At 31.9% G+C, this 15,115-nt stretch overlaps 2 protein-coding genes and 1 long non-coding RNA gene across 4 annotated transcripts in view; 2 read left to right on the top strand and 1 right to left on the bottom strand.

Annotated features, from left to right (window-relative positions):
* The window catches only part of Trpgamma (Transient receptor potential cation channel gamma), a 79,907-nt gene that overhangs the window by 44,148 nt on the left and 20,644 nt on the right, over window positions 1-15,115 (bottom strand). The gene's annotated exons all lie outside the window — the stretch shown is intronic.
* LOC114939798 (protein THEM6-like) lies at window positions 5,397-10,323 on the top strand. The gene is made up of 3 exons (XM_029314219.2): window positions 5,397-5,704; window positions 6,775-6,989; window positions 7,358-10,323. Exons 1-3 carry the CDS (start codon window positions 5,554-5,556, stop codon window positions 7,592-7,594), a joined length of 603 nt encoding a protein of 200 aa, XP_029170052.1. The 5' UTR covers window positions 5,397-5,553; the 3' UTR covers window positions 7,595-10,323.
* On the top strand, window positions 10,053-12,009 carry LOC146721808 (uncharacterized). Its single transcript, XR_014925503.1, has 3 exons — window positions 10,053-10,112; window positions 10,745-10,819; window positions 11,027-12,009. It is a non-coding gene; the product is annotated as an uncharacterized LOC146721808 (long non-coding RNA).

The following is a 15,115-nucleotide window of genomic DNA, read 5'->3' on the forward strand; positions in this document are numbered from 1 at the left end:
CGAAAACAAGGAACACCTTTTTAGGTAATCTGTCAAGCATAAAAGCTTGAAAAAAGGGTAGAGAAAAAATTATGATTTATGCAATTCAAATGTGTTATTCAATTTTCATATTATATCACTTTATAACAATTATCAAAGTCATTTTGAAATGGTTTAACAAAATGAATTTAATACTTCGTGGTAAAATATGATGGTTAAGCATACAATATTAATTTTAGTAAAACTCAAACTATTTCCATACATAGAAATATAAATTGAATTGATTAAAATTTAAACGTATATTGCAAATATGTATTATAAAAGCATAAATTTTATAAAATTGTAAGAATTGTTTTGTTTATTTTATAAATTATTGGATAAAATCACTTGTTCAATAATTTTCATTCTATGTAATAAATGTTATCACTTAAAAGCAAAATGGATGTAATTCTGTGTGTCACAAAAGCTAAAGCCCCAAGATATTTATTATTATTATTGAAATATTATCTTTTGTCATAATCAAAGTAAAAAATTATTCAAGTGAATCAATATTTTTCGCGTTACATGTTGCACTCACGTAATAATTGAAAAATCTATATGCCATGCAATTTGTTAAAGTAAAATTTAAAAAAATACGCAAATGAGCGTGTCGATGATTAAACAAAATATTTAGCGTCACAAGATATATCAGCGATTTCAATGATTAAATTACGTGACACTGTGTAATATGCACAAACGTCTCGAGTTATACATTCGTAAAATAGAAATGAAACGTATAGGATACCGAGAAAAAAGTTTGCCATTCCGACTTTTATTCTTCAGCTTCAGCTTGAGCGGATTGTCGCGATCTCCACGAAATATAAACTGGATTTATTCAGGAAATCGTGACTTTTCCTGATAGAAAACCGACAGGAAGATATCCCGCGACTCCCATCGCTCTTTTACCACGAGAGAAATTCGCATAGCTAACCCTCTTTTGCGTGTGCAAAAGGGAAATGGCGAGAACCTCTTGAGAGAGCAGCCTCTTCCTTGCGGGTTAGACCTTCCGGGCTTAGGAAATCGATAATCTATCCTCCCTCGCTATCCCCTTTGCTTCCTGCAATTCTCCTCGATTTAGGGCCCACGCCGTCTTCGCGCTCCAATGTTCAGGTGTGTCGATCGAGAACCCAATAACGTCGCACGTCGGAGAGGTTGATTGAGGATGTTCGCCGATACCTCTCGCTATATATCCATGTTATCACGTCTTCCGGTTTAACTGATAATCGCCTAATATCGGCGAATTAACACTTTCTAAATTATCATATTATTATTAACTTATTATCATTAATATTATTATTATATTATTTTTATTAATAAAAATTCGAAGAATTTTGTATTACTTAATTGTTATTTTTTCTCACATTTATTTAAATTAAATTATAATCAAATTTTTCTTCTGCTCTTTTATATTTGCAGAATGATTAAAAAAGATATTTTCTGTCTTATTGGAGAAAAATTGATATATATGTATATATGTTATATATATAGAGTTATTTATATGTAGATTGCAAGCTTTATCACGATGCGTTAATCTCATCTCGAGATGAAAATAGAACAACGGGGGAAATTCGACGTCGCGTCGTTCCGATTTATTTTCGCGCCAGTTCGAAATTCTCCATCTCCATCATGAATGTTTCGTGCAGAACTCTAATGGCAGCCCTTTTCTGCTCATAAGTGCCCGCGCTTCCGGGACACGTAAGCCGCGAGAATTGATGGAAGCTCGTTTCGCTGTCTGCCTGCGAAAACCGAGCTTCACGTGAAATTGATAAATTCACGTGGAATTCGCGGAAACTCGTAATGTGGGACACGAACGACAACCTTGTTCCTGTTTGATAAACTTCTCACTGCGAATTTATGAAGCCAACCTCCAAGAGTTTTCGCTTGCATAACATTTCGTGATGTCATGTATACACTGAAAGGAACGAGTGTAAACAGGATGTTTCGTAAAGTTTGCATCTCAAACTTCAAAAACGTGCTTGTTGACAAATATGTATCTAAATCTGTCTTTGTTTGAAATTTAATAATAAGATGTTGCAAAGTCAAGTTGAAGTTGAAAAAAGTTCTTTGAACGAATTAAGTTTTATGAGTTATACAACCCAGACAGCACATGTCCAAAATTGATGCATCTTTGACGTCTTTATGAAATCTTATGATATGATATCCAAAAGACATCTTAAAAACATCTTAAAGATATCTTAAAGATATCTTATGCGTCAATTGGACATGGCTGTAGAAACATATCTTAATTTTGCTACATTATCTTATAATTTGTTAGGTTTTAATTTTACTTCAATAGAATTTTATTTGACAGTTTATTTGTAAAATTACATGCTGTTAAAATTGAATATCAATAAATGACTTCATCTAAAATTATAGAATCTTGTTAAGGAAAAATCAGCTCTATAAAAAGATAAAAAATTTTAAATTATTAAAAAATGTGATAGAAAAAAACATCTGGTAGATAAATTCTTATTTAATAGTCAATGTCAAGTGCAGCTTACTCGTAATTTCGAATGAAGCGATAAACAACCATTTCGACATTTTTCAAACAAATTTTCCCGCAATCCTTTTATATAGGTTGCGAAGAGAATTGTCCCTTTTATACCGTTATCAACCAATGGCCATGAAACCAACAACCAACATAGGCTACCTGGATGGTTTGAATCGTACGATGTTTGCCAACTCGTTGAATTTATCTCAATTCCATTAGTCTTCTAAATTTAGACATGAAGATCGACGCTTTACAAGATTACTCTCTGTAAATTACGGCAGCAACTTCTTTTTCGGATGTTAATCAAGTCATGAAGATTGACCTTGATATAATTTTATTCTATTTAAAGGCTTCCTGTTTACTACAAGCAATTTGTGACACGACAAATTAACTTGTCAAAAATCCGCTCACGTTTCCAAACAACTTATTTTTCTCGACAACACAAAAATGTATTCTTTAATTTTTCTCTGACGAAAAAATTAATTGAAAGAAAAAACATTTTTGACCTGCTGGAGAATCGGAAGAAAAAAAAATATGAAAATTCCGTTTTCTCCCAATATGTCCTTCGAGAATCTAAAAGTCAACTTTTAATTAAATAACTTTTAATAAATATTTAATTAAAAGCGTCGAAAATATAATTGCTCATTATAAATACACAATACAAATAATATATTTTATCTTTGTGCAAAACATATATAAAAAAATTTTAATAAACCTCACACATCGGTTCGTTTAATTAAATATTCTCAATATTTCGCAATCGCAAACTTCTGAAAGGAATATTGAGCGGTGGCTAGGACGTGCATTAAAGAAGTCTGGATTTAATATCTTCAACTAAGTGCTTATTAAACTTGCAGTTAACTTCAAATTAAATATTCCGCGATATTCGAAAGATGAGTACCAAAGTGCACTGGAGTGCGAGAAATTTCAATATTGCATTGAAAATGTAATCAAATATTAATGACACATGTCGCGCTTATGAAGAATATGTAAAATATATCGTAATAGCAGAAAGTAACAATATAAAAAGCTGTCATACAGAAATGTCAAAAAAAAAAAAAGATAACGCTTAAAATTGCAGAATGAAACCGAAAATCCCTCGTGTATTTATGAAGCTACCCTGAGATTCCTTGACGATTTATCTTTTATATCCTATCGATGGCTGCGAGCAAAATTGTACTCTCGCAAGGTGACATTCTATAGACTCCTTATCGTTCCTTATCCATCAGCCTGGCAGGAGGGAACCAGGCGTCGATAACGCGGACAAAGAACGCGCGAGAACGAGAGATAAATGAGAGAGACGGCGCAGAATTCGATTTCCTTCGGTTTTGCGCGATCGCCGGAAAGTATGCATGTAACAATAAAATGCGTAACGAGGGAGAGAAGAAGGGAAGAATACACGGGCGGTATTTCCTTCGTCATTATGGCGATTGAATAGGGATCCTGATTAAATCGCGTCTGGGGACGCGACTCCCATTGATTAAAGCGACTGCCTAAGCAGAATTTGTGCGTCCGCAAAAACACCTACTCCGATCGAAAATGTTCACATATATGAATGTATAAACATCGTCGATTGTCAATCCAAAAAAAGACACGTCGAAGCTTTCGTCGAGAAGAGTCGATCGATTATTCGGTCCAATTTTACGAGCGGATGCGTCACGTCGACAAGTTAATTGATGTCACGAGTCGCGTCACGAGTCCATGGCTTCGCTATCCATGTCGCTACGATTGTTCGATCGAATCGTCCGACGATATTTGCGAACGAAGACATATGAATTTAGGACAATTCGCTAATTGCTTGGGACGGTTATTACAACCGGGAATTGAAGTCGTGAATTGCAATTGTGATGAATTCAAATTTGGATGCACAATACAAGCATGATTGAGCATTATACATATTTCGACAATCATCATATTATATGAATTAACTCAAGATCATAGTATCATTACTATTAACTCAAGATGTTCTTTTTTGCAGAAACATCTACTAGATTCATCTTTCTTCTCCTAAATAAAATTCGGCACGTAGTATAGTTCAGCACAAATACAATCCTGTATCTAACCATTTATATGATATACCGCTTCTTATATATACCCTCTTTCTTATATACTTGTGTGTGACAGAAAAACTCCCGTGAGGATAAATGATGGTGTACGTTAAGAGCGTGAGGACCAAATCCCTTGCCGTTCATCGTTCTTCTCGGATATTTTATTTTTTACATCACGTCGTTTGTTATCAAACTGTCGAGTTCAATGAGAAATACCGACAGTGACGTAAGAATTGATTATCCGCCGTGGATAATTAAGAGTTTATACGTTTAAGTAACACATTCAAGTTTTTCGTTTCGCGATATCATCAATTTGCTGAAAGAAGAGGACGAGCGTGATTTTTCGGTGTGAAAAGGAGATGTTTTTGCACTTGAAAATTTATTTAAAAATATATATCAGAAAAGTCATTGAAATTCGTTGCATATATCGAATAACATTTTAGTTATATATTGAGAAAATAAACTGTTTCTTATATTTTGAGTTTATCCCGAGAAATGTGATTCCAATATCTAAATCTTTAATCGAAAGGCAATATTTGTTATTTTTGTAAATGGTGTTCCCACTTTTTTTTATTATTAAACAGATCACAAATGCCGTCAGAGTTCATTCAAAAGAGTCAGAGTATCAAAACTCATAATCAACTTATTGTCAATCGTAAAAAATAAGACGTACATCAAGTTCACAAAGTTCATGTTTCTTCTATAAATAAAAATGTATTATAAATGTTTACTATCTAATCTCTTATCTTATGTATATTCATGTGGCATTAACAATCAGAATAGATATATTTTTTCTTATACCGAATAATCGACAACTCGCTGAAAACAATCGACCAGAACGGTTCCCTCTCCGATATCGCGGCACTTGCAAATGCAACTCTTACCAGTCTCTCTCGAGAGCTTGAATAAAGAGCGCCGAATAAGGAAAGTGTTCCTATACATTATCATTGTGCAGTGTCAAAAGAGGTTGAAAGCTAAATAAATTTATAGATTCTTATGTTTCTGCTTTATTTCTATTGCATGGCGATAATCGCCATCCTTTATGCTATGTTTGACGTAAATTATTTTCTAAAATTTTCTATCCTTATTATTTGGGCAAGATTATTTAAAAAAAAAAGGAAGCTGTTAGACACAACTACATTTTACGGTAAGTTAGATCTTGAGTTTCGTCAGTGTAAAAAAAACTTTGTTAAATGTTAATGAGCTATTTATTTTTATTTTGTTTTATATAACAAGTTTATCTGCGCGCGCTTCGTGATTGAAGAAAATTAAGTTTTAAAAGAAGATAATAAAAAGTGAATGGAGAAATATAAAGTCAATCATTGTGTTACATTTTTTATGATAATTGGAAGGAAACAGTTATATAAAAAAGATGAATAAATTTACAGACATATTATTAAATATTTTACGTAATAATTATAAAAATAAAATGTGAAAAAATGAATACATTAATATATCTGCTTGATATATAAATTTTATAAGTAGAATTTATAGTTTCTATATTTCGCTAATACTAATTTATTAATAATCATTGAAATGACACATAATAGCATAATAAATGTTTGAATAATAAAAAAATTACGTAATATACTATTTTTCATAAGTAAAAGTAAAGTTGGTTTTAAAATCAGAATTTTAATTGCAATGTGTAATCAGTCAACATTTAAATTTTGTTATAAGAATGTTTCTTGTTAGAGATAATTCTTGTAAGAAAAATATTAAGAAAAATATTAAAAATAAAATTTATTATTAGAACAATTAAATGACACACAGTGTAACATCATATCACATAAAAAATCAATTCCGAAATCAATAACAATGATACAATCAAGGATCAACTTATTTCATGCTGACAAAGCATCAATGGCAAGCAAATAAATTGCATAATTACAATGTTTGCGATATAATTTTACATATGTAAATCCTTGATTCTTGACCTTGACATTAATTTCGAATTTGATTTTTGCACGAACAATGTTACGCAAATGTCATTTAATTATTATCATAACATAATTCTATAATAAAATTTTAATAATTTTTTCCAATATTTTCTCGAAAGGATTATCTTTAAATTTTTAAACAAAATTTTTTATATAAATTTTTATATATTATATAATTTTTAGTATAAGATATAAAATTTATTATACTTGGCAAAATTTTATAGTCACCATAAAATTATATATTTTAATCGTCTTATGTTAATTGTATTTTTTTCAGGTATCTGTACTACTAAGGATATAGATATAGTTTTAAAGCATAAGAACAATGCAAGATACTTGCGTGATTTGGATTTCGCACGTTATTATTATTATGATAGGACTGGACTTTATAAGGCAATCGTTAAAAGGGGTGGCAATATTATTCAAACTGCATGTAACATACGATATCGTCGAGCAATTCCTATTTTTATGCTATACAAGATCACTACAAAGGTGATACTCTTTGCATCATATTTTGTCTTTTCATAATTAAATCGGTCAATGTTATAAAAATGTATTCTAAAAAACCTATGTTTTTCTTTCTAAAATTTTCATCTATAAAAGTATTAGAAATCTCTGATAAGACTTAAAAAAGTTTAAAATAAAATGTAAATTATATACAAATAAATAGTTTTTTAATATATATTTTTTCTTTATAAGACAAATTCTTTCCTACATAAAATAGTAGAATAGTTTTTCTTCTTTGGTATTTTGTAAAAGTTTTATTTTGTATGAATGCTCACTTTTTTAATATTGTACGATTTAATTAAATGAATTTTGTACTTTTTTACATAAGAAATAATTTGGAATTTAATTTGCAGCTTATTTACTGGGAAGACAAGCACTTTTATATGGAGCAGCAATTCACTGATCTCAAAAATAATTTTATTTACGCTATTATATTAAATAGACAAACCATAACCGGATCGAAAACACCAATACAGGAAATAATTGCCAACACTGAGCCACAAATATGCATACCAAAACCTACCAAAGAATTCCAATTGTGGCTACAATCTATAATAGAATCATCTCAAAATCTGAAAAAACAAAATTGAGTCTTTAATATATATATATATATATATATATATATATATATATATATATATTAACAAAACCAAAAAATATATTAATTATGCGATAAATAATATATTGCGATAATTAATATATTTTTTTGGTTTTGTTAATTTTATTTTTCTTTAAATTTTATTTGGTAATATATGTATAGTCTTAAAAATTAAAGAAGAATTTTGATATTTTATTTTTATTCAATATATCGAGTTAACATCGAAAAATTATTTCAATTTCAAAAGAGATTGATAAAAGAATATTTTTTATTTTAAACTTTTTTACAAAACATGTATGTATATACAGGGTAGGCCATTTTAATCTTTCCACTAAAATTTCTCAAAATCCAAAAGTTTAAGACAAAAATGTTTCAGATAAAAGTTGTATGGTTTCAAGGGGGACATAAGATGGTGTCATTGATTTGACCTTGAATAGCCATTTGAAGGTTACGTGAAGGTCAACTTCAATTTCTTAAATGGAACACTATATTTTTTCTTACATACTTTTGTAGCTGACTTCGAGATCTTTCCAAAACACTACAATAAAATATTTTTTCATTAAGTATTTTTCGAGTTATTAAGGCTGCAAATTTGCAGTATTTTGACATAAAATACAAAATATCTTGGGAAATATTCATTTTTCGATTATCATACCTTAATACTTTTATGCACAGAATAATGAGATGAATCAGTTGGTGTAAAGAAAACACAGTTGCCTTTAAAAAAAATATGAAAATTGCAATAAGCAGTTAGATAATTTTTATTTAAAACAACTATGTGTTTTCTTTACACCAATTGATTCGTCTCATTATTCTGTGCATAAAAGTATTAAGGTATGATAATCGAAAAATGAATATTTCCCAAGATATTTTGTATTTTATGTCAAAATACTGCAAATTTGCAGCCTTAATAACTCGAAAAATACTTCATGAAAAAACATTTGATTATAATGTTTTGGAAAGATCTCGAAGTCAGCTACAAAAGTATGCAAGAAAAAATATAGTGTTCCATTTAAGAAATTGAAGTTGACCTTCACGTAACCTTCAAATGGCTATTCAAGGTCAAATCAATGACACCATCTCATGTCCCCCTTGAAACCATACAACTTTTATCTGAAACATTTTTGTCTTAAACTTTTGGATTTTGAGAAATTTTAGTGGAAAGATTAAAATGGCCTACCCTGTATATATGTGTATATATATATATATATATATATATATATATATACATATGTATATATTTAAAGCTGCAAAAATATTAAAATAGAAAAAAGAGAATTTGTGTTTTTCTTTGTCAATATTTCTTTTATGAAATATGAAAATTTCAGTTCGATCTCAAAATCGTAGAATAATATTATTTCCTACATTTTCGATACATTATTATAAACTTATTATAATTTTAAAAAACTATAAAAATTCCGCAAAAACAACCTGTCAGTTTTAATGCAATATGTAATCCTCATGTATGTGTTTGACAAAAAACATATTTATTCCATAAAACTAAAACTTTTGAAGAAATTCAATGCAAAACTGATTTTTCATATGCATATTAAAATCCATCGCAAATTAAAAATCATCGAGTTTTTAAATTAAAAAATATCACATCTTACGTTTACGATAAATCTCACTTTTCGTCGATATTGATTATAGTATATATATACATATTCGCGGCGACAATGCGACTTTACGATGAGAAAAAGAGCTCGAAATGCAGAGCGAAAAACCGCGGGGGTAAAAGCGAGATATTCGTCGCAGCTGTCAGGTCATTTTCCGAGATTTGCAGTGAATTTGCTGGTGTAACATGCTGCATGACGCGGTACCGGCAGTCTGCAAATATCGAAAGCATCTTCCGTCGTACCATCATGCCCTCCTTTCCCTTCCTCACCCTTCCCCCTCTCTCTCTCTGCACCCCTCATTTCTGCGGTCTCTACGAACGAGACGACGATGCCAAGAGCTCTTCAGAAATGGACGCATCTAGACTTTTAGCGCGGAAATTCCAAGAGATATTGTCGGAGAAAAATATGATCCGCCGTAAATTTTGATCAGCGACTGTGTTAGTTTTGCTTAAAACATTACATTGTTTTTACGAAATGAGATTTATTTGTGTTGTTCCATTTTATTTTTTTCATCCATTAAATCTTATTTGTTAGCATTTTATATTAGTTTCACTATCTGCATACACTCCTACAAATGTCGTGTAAATATGGTAATAAATCTGCTACACACACACACACACACACACACACACACAAAAGTACAAAAGTTAAAAGTGAGAAACAGAAACTCGAATTTAATTTAATTATCCTCTTGATTTCTCAAAGCAAATGTCTTTTTGTCAAAAGATACAGAAAGGGATACCTCTCGTTCTCATTTTTAAATAACGATTGATGATCGCGCTGAAATAATGAATATTATATGATCACGGATGAATAAACGTGATGTACTAACGAATGAAGAAAGGAGAGACCAGCTCGAGAATCAACTTAATAAAACAGATGAAGTTAAAACAGGTTTATATCACAATTATAATGCAAATTTCCTTAAAATAGGTTTATGGCGAAAATGTCGCGTTCGACGCACGAAAAGAGTTATTTGCAAATGAAATTTCTGGTCGACCAAGAATATGTAATAACCGAGTATATGTAAATTTTCAAATGTCAATGATAAACCAGTAATAACGGGAGTGATCGAATAAAAGAATTTTTTTCATGTTTAATATAATCATATAAACGAAATTCGTGCGACAAATAGTCCATTGCGACACAATTGCGATATGAATTAATGATTGTCCAGGAATGAATACAGCCTCCGGGCTGTAGTCGCATTGTAGAAATGAAAAACCGCATATAGAGTGGACGGTAGGGTGTTTCTGACATTCGCGGGGGACCGAACAGACAGGATTGTCGACTAAAGTTAAACGAAACTGTTGGAAAATTGCAGACGTAGGCAGAATGTCGCGTGCAACGAGTGCATCGTTATTTTTGCATCAGCCGTTACTTGTTATGAACTCATCGGTCATACATTGTGTCGAACAACGCTATTCTCACATGAGTTAACAATGGAATCGTAAATTTAAAGAAAACTTGTACGTCACAATGTATAATACATATATTCTGAATAGAATCAATCTCTTTTCTTAAAGGATCTCGGAAGATTTTGTAAAAGGTCATATCTTCAAAAGGAGATGACTTTCAAGAAGAAACTTCAAATAGATGGGGTATGGTTTTATTTAAATTAATCGATTAAATGTCATTCTAAAATTGTTATTCTTTTTCTAGCTAAAATTTATTTCCTTCACACGTTCAGAAAGAATTTTCTTACTTTTTTTCCTCAAATCAATCATCCTATCCGGAGAAAATTGTATTATAAAATTATAGACACAATAGAAAGAAAGTAAAAGTAAGTTAAAAGAATTTTTTTGCAGGAAAGAATAAACTCTTTACACGACTGCAAAATTGACAGAGGAGAAATGAGCAATGGCTTTTTAGTTTACTTGTTCGGATCATGACAATACAACGGCCAGACCAGCACATCCGTCACAACTATAAATCACGCATTACCGAAACAACCTGTCGGTCTGGTATGGTTGAACCGACAAAGGCAAAGAGAAGGAAAGAGAGAAAGGAAAAAAGAAAAAAAAATCAAAACCAACAGCGTCATATCGACGCGATGATATTTACCGGAAACGGCAGCATCCGGTTTAAATGGAAAACAAGGCACTTGTTTTTGATGGTGAATCAATCGCGACCGAAAAACGATGTCTCTACGCCTCTACGCAAAATGCAAAATCCATCGCGCCCTAGCAAATTATCAATCCGCCAATTTCCGGCTCGAAAATTAATGCTCCTGTTTACATGAAGAGCAACGCTCTCCGGCCTCGCATACGATAAATACAGGGTGTTCCTGAACAACCGATGTTTCCGGCGGCCAAGCTTTTCAGCCACCTCTGAAGTCTCTTTCGCGGAAATTCTTCCCAACGTTGTTGAAATATTTATACTACGCAAATAGCAAAAACCTCGAGTCCTGCGAAACTTGTGTGCTGTTGATGGAAGAGATTTCATCGCTGCGTGAAGGAGCGAACAATGTTACCGCGCGCGAAGTGAAATGACTTTGCTACATTCGATAAGGTAAGAATAATACGCAGTATAAGTATGAGGGTGTATGCAATCCTTCTCCCGCTAACGCGCACCTCGATAAGATGGATTTTATTGCGCGAAACGGTATGGTATATTGATTTCCCAAGCCGTAAATTATCCCGATAGGATTTGCCACGTGTCTCCGCGTCGTTCTCTTCCTACAAGTTCTAATCGCGACGCGGCTTTTTTCCGTCGCGGCGATTTATACGAGCAGCAGTTGCTTGCGAAGCTCGGTTTATCTACGTAAAATACACTCGCTTGATTCTTTATTCGCGAACATCCTATTGTTTTTGATTATTAAAAAAAGCCTATTTGATTTAGTTTTTTTTTTTTAATATATACATTTACGTAACTTTTATAATATTTAATTAAATGATCTGTTTTAAAAAGCATTTTTTGCGTTTCAGCTATATTAGCAAATAAAACATATCTTTATACTCGAGAAATAATGATACATCGTCCTCCAATTCTTGTTCCCGGGAAAACATTTTTTATATAACGATATAAAATTACACACACACACACATATATATATATATATATATATATATATATATATATATAATTGCAAAATTATATATGCAATACATAATTAGATAAAAATGCTTTTTATCTCGAAACATTTTTATATTCAAGAAATAATATGATATATCTCCCTTCAATTCTTGTTAAGCAATTTTGTCGTTTGTCGCGACACTCGGAACGCAAAAGAGCGCGTAATAAGTTATTTATGCATATGCCGAACAATTTCTTGCGAAAGGGATGCTCGTAAAGTCCGTCACGGTACGAACAACCTATAATTAAACGCTCGCGAGCAGTTGCGGTCGAATTTGCATATAATTGAGATTAAAGCGTTGCTCAGAGACTGGAAAAGGTGGCGAGAGACAGTACTATAGCTTTTGTACATCCTACGATGAAATATTCGCCACGACGTCTCGTCGACGTCGTTCGTCGACGATTTAAATCAAACGGCGCAATAATATATGTATGCATCGTTTAATTGTATATTTCCGCTAATCCCAGCTGTTCCTCGTTCCTATGTTGATTTATTCAAACTTAATTATGTTTGTATTTTCAATATTAATTAAACTACATGAGCTATTTTATTAATATCTTCGTAAAATTGATAATTCTATCTCTACAATATCACTTAATTAATAATGAAATAAAATAAATCGTGACATTTAATAATGAAAGCATTAATAATGAATTTTAATGAATCTCGTACTGGCTGCATTGTTGCCTGTATCGTTGCCAGAACATTTTGTAATTATTCTCTCGCAGTGATGTTACTCGTAAATTATCGTCAATGCGATGTAGTGAACAATTTTGTCGATCTGCTTCGAGACATTTACGGAATTCAATTTGGAGAAAGCGATAACACAGGCGATAAACAAGCGAAACGTCTGTATACTATTTGTTCGAGAGATTTGATTAACATTCCTGTTACAAACGCGACATATCTTGACTTCATAACGTTAATTATATTGTTTGATTGATTTAATTCACGTTAAAATGTTTTAAACTTTCTCAAACTTTATAAAAAATTTGTAATTTTGTTACTCAAATATTTTTTATTTATTTGTCATTCTTATCAAACTTTGACAATCTGACGGGATTAATCCATAACAATACGAATCAATCAAACTTGTAATCGTGCATATTAGAGATTAAAAAAAGCTTAGCTGTAAAATTTGATTGTACGAAGTTCAATTTTCTATAGCTGGCGCGCACAATCGTAAAATATTGCGATACGTGCGCCATGACGAAAACCGAGATAAGAGGTTTATGGCGGATTTCATATTAAAACAATACTTCATATCGCTATGCAACGTGCAATTGCTAGTGAGAGAACAGACGAAACATATTCCGACTATATTTATACGTGTGACCGCCAGTTGGTTGACTTTAGAAAGGGCGAATTAGCAGTAAAACGAATATCAAAATACCGATGTCAATTGTAATACGCGAAAGCTCGCGGCACAGCTCGCGGCAGCGCATGGACCAAAACTTCTCTTTCATAGCGGTTTATATCAGATTGCATCCGGTATACCGCGTTTAACTGACCTAGACATTTGATGCACAAAATGTGAAATAAAATAAAAAGACAGCATTTCAAGCAGATTATATGCGGATGAGAGAGAGAAAGAGATGAACATTTTTATTGCGAAATTTACACGACTGCAACAAGATTACAACCGAGGGTTTATTTGCGAGATAATCGAGATTTCAGCATTGTGAGTGATTGTTCATTTTGTCTTTTTCATTCGGGTCGCAAATGAATTTATTTGCGTTAAAATGCTTGTAATAATATAGTGGAAAAAAAGAGAGTGAAGAGAGGAAAAAATAATAAAAAGAGAAATATATATGCATATGCAAAAGAAAAAAGAGAAAAAGAGAGAAAGAGTGCATATACAGAACTATTGATGATTTAGCACGTCATTCGAACATTCATTTGCAACGTTGAATTTTATAGCCGCATTTGGCAAATCGTATTTATCAGCGTGAGATGTCGATGCTAGTTTTTCAATCGAATTTCCAGCAAATCGGATTAATGACATTTTTTATAAGTACTTGAAATTGTTGAGGAATGCTACAAATTTCGGATTTCGTTGTACGATGCTGCTCGACTTTTCGCTCGTCTGTATGCGAAACTTTATTTTCCAAGAAAGTTATAAATAATTTACATTAATTGCCATTTCCTTGTTATATTATGTATATGTATAATAAGCTTTATGCAGCACTACATTTATATAACAAATGAGAAGAAAAGTAGCTTAATTCTTAGCATTATATAACTTAGTTAATTTTTTTGCTACAGAGACAAAAATTGCTTTTATAATTCTGAAAAAGTACTTATAAAATATTATAGCACAATTAATAAGCGAGGAAAGAAAATAATTTTCAATATTATTTAGTTATTTATCGATGAAAAAAAGTTATTTTCAATATATGTTACAATTTTAAATTTAGCAGAAAAGAGTATGAAATATAAAATAGACTGTACTATTTTTAGAACCCAAACTTTTTTCACATATGAAAGTTTCGATGAAATGGTTGACGCCAAAAAAATGCGGATATTGCAAATATCTCGAATATTGCGGTCGCGTCCGAAATTACGCTTCTCGGCTCGATTTATGAAAGCGAGGCGAAAAGTGCGAACAAAGTTAACTTCCTGAATCGCGAAAACGACTCTTCGCAGCGTTCTCGCATCATCCCGAAGCTTTGCGAGGAACTTTCCCCGGGGAAGTTCCGTACCTATTCGCAAGCGCAGCTGGGACTTCCGCAAGAGCACGCGTCGTGCAATATTCTTGCCTTGAACGTTTAATATTCACGACGCCCCGTAGAATTGCGCGAATTACAATTTGTTAAGACGT

Source organism: Nylanderia fulva, unplaced genomic scaffold, assembly GCF_048542155.1.
Source record: "Nylanderia fulva isolate GAGA-0341 unplaced genomic scaffold, ASM4854215v1 Scaffold41, whole genome shotgun sequence".
Classification (NCBI taxonomy): domain Eukaryota; kingdom Metazoa; phylum Arthropoda; class Insecta; order Hymenoptera; family Formicidae; genus Nylanderia; species Nylanderia fulva.